The sequence below is a fragment of the Antrostomus carolinensis genome, unplaced genomic scaffold (genome assembly GCF_000700745.2).
Source record: "Antrostomus carolinensis isolate BGI_N321 unplaced genomic scaffold, ASM70074v2 scaffold39546, whole genome shotgun sequence".
Classification (NCBI taxonomy): domain Eukaryota; kingdom Metazoa; phylum Chordata; class Aves; order Caprimulgiformes; family Caprimulgidae; genus Antrostomus; species Antrostomus carolinensis.
In genome coordinates this window covers 8,867-16,840 of record NW_010324644.1, presented here as the reverse complement: position 1 = coordinate 16,840, position 7,974 = coordinate 8,867, and the positions used below count along the sequence as shown (strand labels likewise).

The 7,974-nt window shown below is 39.7% G+C and overlaps 1 protein-coding gene across 1 annotated transcript in view; it reads right to left on the bottom strand.

The window, feature by feature from the left end:
- Positions 1 to 336: 336 nt before the first annotated feature.
- Positions 337 to 7,974, bottom strand: part of KLF5 (KLF transcription factor 5) — a 15,306-nt gene continuing 7,668 nt past the window's right edge. Inside the window, exon 3 of the mRNA XM_010171001.1 lies at positions 337 to 1,139. Within this exon, the coding sequence (XP_010169303.1) occupies positions 961 to 1,139 (179 nt within the window). The 3' untranslated portion in view covers positions 337 to 960. The remainder of the gene's footprint in view (positions 1,140 to 7,974) is intronic.

Below are 7,974 nucleotides of genomic sequence, written 5' to 3'. Positions count from 1 at the left end.
TATGAAAATTGCATCCTAAATCCTTCTTTTTAAAGTGATACTAAGTTTAGCTTATAGTAAGAGGTTTAACATCCTGTGTTCCTTGTAACTATCCCCGTTATTTAAGCTTCCAACATTGACTTTACAGTCCATTCTACGTTTTGCCCTTTTAAGCAATTTGAAAACAGAATCCTGCTTTGAATATTCAGTGCACACCGTTTGAGTTAATAGGTACAAAACATCTGAATGCTTAGCTTATTTCTCTTAAGAAAAATGAAGCTAAGTTGGTACTGTTTACAGAGGTATTTAAATGCCTTTTTTTGTAAATGTGCCATGTTGTAAAACAACTGGTTTTTTTGCAGATGGTTCTTAGAAAACTCTTGTATTAAACCTAAAAAGCTGATTTGCATATTTACAAAATCTTTGTCATAGCAAACATGCAACATACAGAACAAAATGTTTTGTTCTATGGCTGTTTATAATTTTTTCTATGTCCTTTATCTCCACAGAACGACTTAACATTTAAAAAAAACCCCACAAGTACTAAATATGTCCAGTAAAAACCTGACAGATTGCAATTAATGGCTTTTCCACTGTGTTCATTCATCTGCAGCCTCTCATTAATTCGTTTACTAAACATTGCCACAATAATGACAGTGCTTTGGTCAAAACACCACAAGAGGAAAAAAAAAAAGTATAAAGCTGCAATGTGTCGAGACTTAATACTTGTAAAGAGATGAAACCTGCTGACTAAAGCCATATACATCATGAGAGCAAACAAATGACCAAACACTCTGGTATTGTGATACAGTGTCTTCTTTTTTTTCTGCATAAATATACAAAATATACATTTCCAGTTTCTTTTGAGATTCCTTTTATATGGACAACCCATACTCAAAAATTAAACTCATTTTAGTTGTACGTCAAGAGTCAATACGAAATTGCATAGATACTAAACAGCCTCAAGGACAAGTCCAGCCTTTAGTTCTGATGCCTCTTCATGTGGAGAGCCAGGTGATCGGAGCGGGAGAAGCTGCGGTTGCAGACAGCGCACTGGAAGGGCTTCGCCCCCGTGTGCTTCCTGTAGTGGCGCGTTAATTCATCCGAGCGAGCGAACCTCCAGTCGCAGCCTTCCCACGTGCACTTGTACGGTTTCTCACCTGAAACGGAGCACAGAGAACAGGAGACTGTCAGCTGCCACCCTCTGGGAGAAAACCGATGCCATTACATATTGAATGGCACTGCTGTTTGATTTAAAGAAGAAATAAATGACAAAATAGGAGTTGACGTTTCCTAATTATTATTATTATTCACAGCTCTACTCAGTAGACTCCAAATTAACAGCTCCTTTGTTTTTTAAGCAAATTTTGTTCTTGGATCTGTGATTTAATTCCTTGGTAAAATGTAAGAAAATTTGAAACATACAAAGCTAAGGTACAGAAATGCACGGAGGTAAAGAAACTGCATGAGGCTAAAACACGCTCCCCTACACTCATCTCAATATGAGAGGGAGCAGGAAAAAAAACAGTCTCACGTGACAACCCAGCCTAGTTCGTCTCTTACACTCGCACCTTTTACAAATGTACCCAATGAAGTTATACAGAGCTTTTTTTAAGAGGTCAAAAATGGGAAGGAAGATTTCTATAAAGATTCTTTGTAGTGTGCAGATCTGGTCAAGAGCTTCTGATGTGTGAAGAAAGGGGCACAGTGTGTTACAAACACAAGAGGGATAGTACTTTCTAAAATGTCAGGGGCAATAAAAACTTGCGGTATCCTGGTTTGGGCTAGCTACATATATAAGAGAAAGCAGCTGAAAGACCAAAGCACTTGTTTTCAGAATTGAATGTCTACAATCAGGTGCTTAAATAGCCATATTTTAGAGGTGGCAAGTGCTTGCTGTCTCCATCAGTCTATACCGACCTAAGGGGAGCATGGCACCTTTGAAAACTTGTGTTACAGCAGCTCTGTAGATATACAGAATACAACTTCAAAGTATCCAGCTAGTCTTGAATACATCAGCCCAAGCACCCAAAATATTTGCATTCACCCATTTTAGAAATATAAATGGGGTATTTTAAGCATGCCTATAATTTATAGATTTGTTTGTTGAAATGGGAGAAACATGAAGCCACAAAGCCAAGATGACTTCTGTGTGAAAGCAGAACTTTAAACATGTACATACACCTGCTCAGAAGCTGGTATGGACATGATGTCACCATACAAGCAAGCTTCGTATAAATAAATAGGCTAAGATTACCTATTTATAGGCTACTGGTTAACGTTGGTTGACAAAAACACCTTTCAACTGGGAAAGTCGATTGCTGTCTCTATCCTTTATATTAACTTGACTGAATTGGCAAAAAGAAAGAAAACAGAGTTTATCAAAGCACTCAGCAGTAGGCTTATCTGGAGCAGAATCAGACCAAGGCTGAGCTTTCCAAAAAGTCCTTTCCAACATATCTCACAGGTCTTCTCCCTCTCCATTGGTCTCAGACCTTTACCATCACAGTCTCAGTCATATAGCACTGTGGCGTGACACCTACTTTTCCCTGTTTTACCATCACACAAGCATGCGGAAGGACAGAAGCCAGTGTTCTGCAATCAGACTGTTTGTTCTGCAGCAATTATGCAGAGAACACCATTTGAGAAACTCAAAAACATTTCTTCAGAGACACTAAATTATCATTCAGATGAAATTATGAAACTGGTTTTGTCTGGGAGTTTCTACTGCTTCTTCTGATCAACTAACTAGTAACTTCCCGTCTACTAGTAAGAGCAGAATCAGCCTTTTGCTCACAATGGGGAAGTGACTTCATGTTGTCAGCACAGTCACAACCAGAACCAGATCTCTACGAGGAAAACTAATAACCCAGCCAACCAACCACCTCTCTGCATTAATGGTGACCGAGATTTATTGAAATCACAGTGGAAACATATCATCCTCCGTGAAAAACAAACTTAGAGCCTGGCATCACCTCTTGCAGAGTTAAAAATTATTTGATAGATGGCAAATAATAACGTAAATTATTACAGATTTTTATCATAGTTGAATTTACTCTGCCTGACACTGACTGAAGACTGGAATGGTCTACTCCATACGACTGGTTTTTGCTTCATGCAACATATACTATAGGTTAAAATACAGATTTCATTCAAACCCAGTTCATAAAGCTTTTCTAACATCCAAGATACCAGTTGAGATAACACACTTGGACTTCACGGCAGAATGACAGGAAAGGTCTTTTATTCAGCAAGGGATCTTTTTGCAGTACATGCATCATCTTTACTGTATTGAAATTGGGTTATTAATGAAGTCTAAAAGACTGTGTTGCTGATCCACTGGCATATCACTGGGGAGATCTGCCGTGAACCCTCTGTGTTAAAACACACATGAACACACAGAGGTTGCACAAAAGCATTACTCCTTCATTCAAAGCACCTTAATGTAAAGCCAGTTTATTTCTTTCTTTTTCTCCTTTCTTTCCCCTCTTCCCTCATATTAGCTTCAAACTCTTCTTAAAACTGTCATATTATACTTGATGTTAAACTCACGATCTTGTGATCCTCCCACTCTAACTGTCCAGAGAGAGCTTAATACGGTCAGGCCTCTGTATGTTCCAAACATTTGCTTGTCCATTTTGCAGAATTACATGGGGAATAAGAGAAATGATAAAGAGGTCGGGGAAATAGCACTTGTTGAACAAAAGCCTCAGAGCATCCAGACTGAACCAGACTGGAATGGCGACCAGGAGATTAAAATCACAGTTTCCAAACTTGGCGTTGAGGTGGTACTGAAGCATGTGAAACTTCACCATGTGTCACACTACACTGTACGGGAAAAGCAGTCTCAAAGTTGTCCCACGTAGGTGGTACCTGACCCCGTCTGAGTTCAAACAAAACCTCTGCCCCCTGTTAAAACTTTTTTTAACCTGCAAGCAGCATCAGAAGGTGATACGAAGGCTCCTGGCGTAGGAACCGCCAGCAGTCGGTGCAGCGGTGAACCCTGTGCCTTGCTGTGCGCTACGGCTTCCAAGTCAATGCTGAATCCAACGGCCAGAGACACCACCAAACTCAGGGGACCCAGCTTCCCAGAGACACTATCTCACAACTCACAGCACTGTCATGATCACTTCACCACCTGGCACAGCCACGAATCCTCCCCAGCAATGGCACTGCTGAGGGGAAGAGCAAGGCAGCGCCATGCAGAACGGCACGGCTCCTCCCTGCCGGCCAACCTCTGCAGACCCGAGTTAACCCAGGCAGCGTGCAGGGGATGCGCAGGGGCACAGATTGTTTTAACAGCACTACTTTTATGTACTGGAAATTAAAGCCAGAACGCTGCTTTTAACCCCTGCTTTGGCCAACAGTGAGAACTGGAAAATGTATTTTTAGCGCCAATGCAGAGGCCTGGATTATTTTGAATAAATCCTAGGGGTAAAATACTGAATATCTATGTTTGTAATGCTAGTTTCCGTTGGAAAGTTATATTTAAGAACTGAATCAATTTCAAATGTTTTCCTTTCGGGCAAGGAGGAAGGGGGGAGAGAAAAAGAAGGTGGAGATTATTTTCACTCCTTTAGAGAAAGCTGAAGAACAACTAGCTGGTAGTATTTTCTCTCTCTCAACCTATACACATGCTTTTTGTCATTTAGCAGAATTTGGTTTCAGTTCCCGCGGCAAGGGAAAAAGAGTCTCACGTTACATATTTTCTGAAGTGATCCCACTTCTTTGCTACGCTGACTTTAAAGGGCCGAGAAACCCAGGGTTGAAGACTTATTTTTTAAAAAAGCAGGTATACACAACAAGGGACACTGAACCCTTTATCCCCTGTTTTCATTGGCTACATAGTAATGTAAGATTTGTTTACTTTAATGATTGTGCGAAATACAGTAGCTGTAAAGTTTCAGAAATATTTGGTTTTCCTCCAGCAATTAAGGGCTTCTATAGAGTGTTAAACCAAGAATGCCACTGGTCATCAAATACGAAGGCAGTACGGCTCGGTTACTGGAACACGATCGTGGTATCAAACAGATATTTCACTGTAAAAGCAAGAAAACAGCTAACTCCTCCACTTCAGGGGAGCTTCCACGGGATTTGTTAGAATGTCAACACTGTTCAACTAAAACACCATGGAGGAAGCTGGTACCGATTTCAAGCCAAATAGCACACTCCAACCCTTTCTTCCCAAGCCAGAAATATTATACACAGCACTTCTGGGAAACAGCACTGCTTTCCTTTAAATTATACTTCAACAGGATAGGGATTTCATAAGTTTAATTGGATTTCTGCATAACCTCCTTCCAGTATCACTGATTTAAAATATTTTGCTAGGCTTATACATCACAAAATATATTTTTAAGTTCTTGAGCTGTTAATATGTATCCATTCTCCAGTTTAAAAAAAATACATTTGGGGGGCATGAGAAACAGACTTGTACTTGAGCACAGAAATTTTAAGCCTTGATGTTTAGTTTGGAAGCTCTGTTACAGAAAGCACCTAGCAAGAGATAAGGGAGTTTAACCTGAAAGGAAACTATTTTGCTTGCAATGTGTCTGTCTGTTGAAAAAAAAAAAATATTTATAATGCTGTGAGATTGCAAGGATGTCAAAAAGATGTCTGGATATCCACATGTCATGTGCTAACCTAACCAGCCACTTCAACAGATAAACTGTCTCAAAGCAGATCCCACGGTTCAGGATCCTTGCTGACACCACAAGAGAATGGTCTGGTCCAGTGAGGCACACAGCGTTGGCTCTTCTCCCTTTAATTTATCTTCTTAGGACTTAGTCATTTCAGAATACACTGATTGCTTTCCTGACAATTAATTCCAGCCACTGGCAGTGACTGTTGTGGTCATGCTCATGTGGGTAAGGTATAGTGCCACCAGTGGGGGAGTGACACTGATTTGGAAGACGCTCTCTATCTTCAACATGTAGTAGCCTCTGTTCAAGAAAATGTTTCTGTTTAAAATTCTGTTTGGAAAAAATGAGCCACTGAAAATCACCAGCAAAAAGATAATAAGCTTCCTTACTTCACCAAAGAGTTGTGTGATTTTATTTCTGCAATTCACTGCTCGGATGGCTTTCCTTAAATACAAAGCTGCAAACAGCAAGGGCTGGGTTTTCAAACCCAAAGTTTAGTAGCTCTATTGGTATGCAGAAATCCAAATACAGGTATTACCCCAGACAACGCCTGCAACTTCTCTTATTTCCTATCAGAAATTTCTGTCAGAGCACTGAGTTTGCAGCTTACTTGAGGAAGAAAAAGCAGCACGCTTTTCAAAGACTCCAGAGCGACAATACCTGATTACAGCTTGTAAAGGTATAAAAGCATAAAAACACCCCACTCCAACATCATTTCCATCATTTTAATATTACTTGTGTATATTATGGAATTATTTCTAGTGGCAAGTGTTCAGCCTTAAAAAATATTCAACTAGGTGTGATAAAAAGGTGGTAGGTAAAGCAGAAGTTTCTGCACTACAACTGCACCAGTTATGTACATCACCTATATTATATCTAGTTTTAAAACATGTTATTATAAAGACTTATGTTGTCTCAAAGTTTTCTAGTACATTGGTTTTTAAATTTTTCATGTCTTAACATCAGCTGTCTTAGTTCCCTGGCATGCTATAGCCTCAATTTAAAAAAAATAAAATAAAATAAAATAAATTTTCCACTGTTTTAGTTTGCATGAAACAGTTTTTATCTAGTTCATAGCATCATGGTTCTAAACTCTTGTCTCTTCCAGGCTGACTGGAACCAAAAGTAGTTGCTTGGGTGTACATCTGCACTCATTCAAAGTAAGTTTTTAGCTCCCAACATTCACCTAAAATTAGACCTTCCTTCTGCCATTGACTAAGTGCTGTAGCCACTGTTAAAAGCAGCTTGTTGGTTGGGGTTTTGCCCTTTTTTAAGACATAGGGTTTTTTAGGGAAAAAGCAGAAAGCTGAAATTTCAAAATAAAAAAAAATCCCTCAGGTGTTTAAAACCTCTTTTAGTGCACTGAAATTCTCAGTTGTCCCAGATGGAGATGGATTAGAGGGCTGACGGCACACAAGGTACGTCCCCACTTATTTTGTGAGCGACAAAATAAACTTAGTTCTTGAAATTTCCTGCCCACCCGTGATACGAATGTGTAACACATGCTGCACGTGTTTAAATGGGATAAAGCCCCTGCCTAGTGTAGTAATGGCTAGAGGCTGACCATGAAGTACTACTTCACAATGAAACAGCATTTTAAGGAACCCTGTAACAAGAGAGCTGTTTGTGCTTCTTAAGTCTGATCACTGATAAATGAAGCACTATTTGATCTCCTTCTAACAAAGCACGAACAGGAAAAAACATAACCGGCTGGTAAGCAAAAAGGACAGTCAAAAGCGTTGTGCACCGTTCCCTTTCTGACTACAGAGGCGCAGAAGGCATTGTCTTCTCAAAGCTCCCACCAGTGCTTGAAGCACTCTTATTTTGCTAAGTGTTGTCTTACGCAGTTCAAGGATTACTGGGGAATCTTGACTGGCCTGTACTACGGTTTATTTTCTTTCTGGCATAACATTCTGTCTTAACAGAGGTGGTCTCACTTCAAGGAGATATGCAAACAAAGAGGAAAGGAATTTTTTTTTTTTAAGTAGGTTTAGAAGAAAGCCATGCCATCTGGGGTGCATGGCTGTGTCTACAAGTCCTGTGCTGAAGAACACATTTCCTCATCTACGCCTGTGGTGCAAGAACAGCTCTTTAGTTCTCACACCAGTAACACTGGCTCTTGTACGGCCAGATAAGAGGTGCTCTTATAATGGAATTTATTAAACACGTACTGTAGACTTCCAGATTTCCATCTACTGTATGCACACACACATTTAAAAAAAAAAAAAAAACAAACCAAAAACCAACTTGAAAGCAACACATTAAAGCTATTTTAACTCAAAGCGAAGCACTGTACACCTGCCAAAATCAAAGGTTTTAATATGTCCTTAATCAGAGTTGTTAGAGATCACTG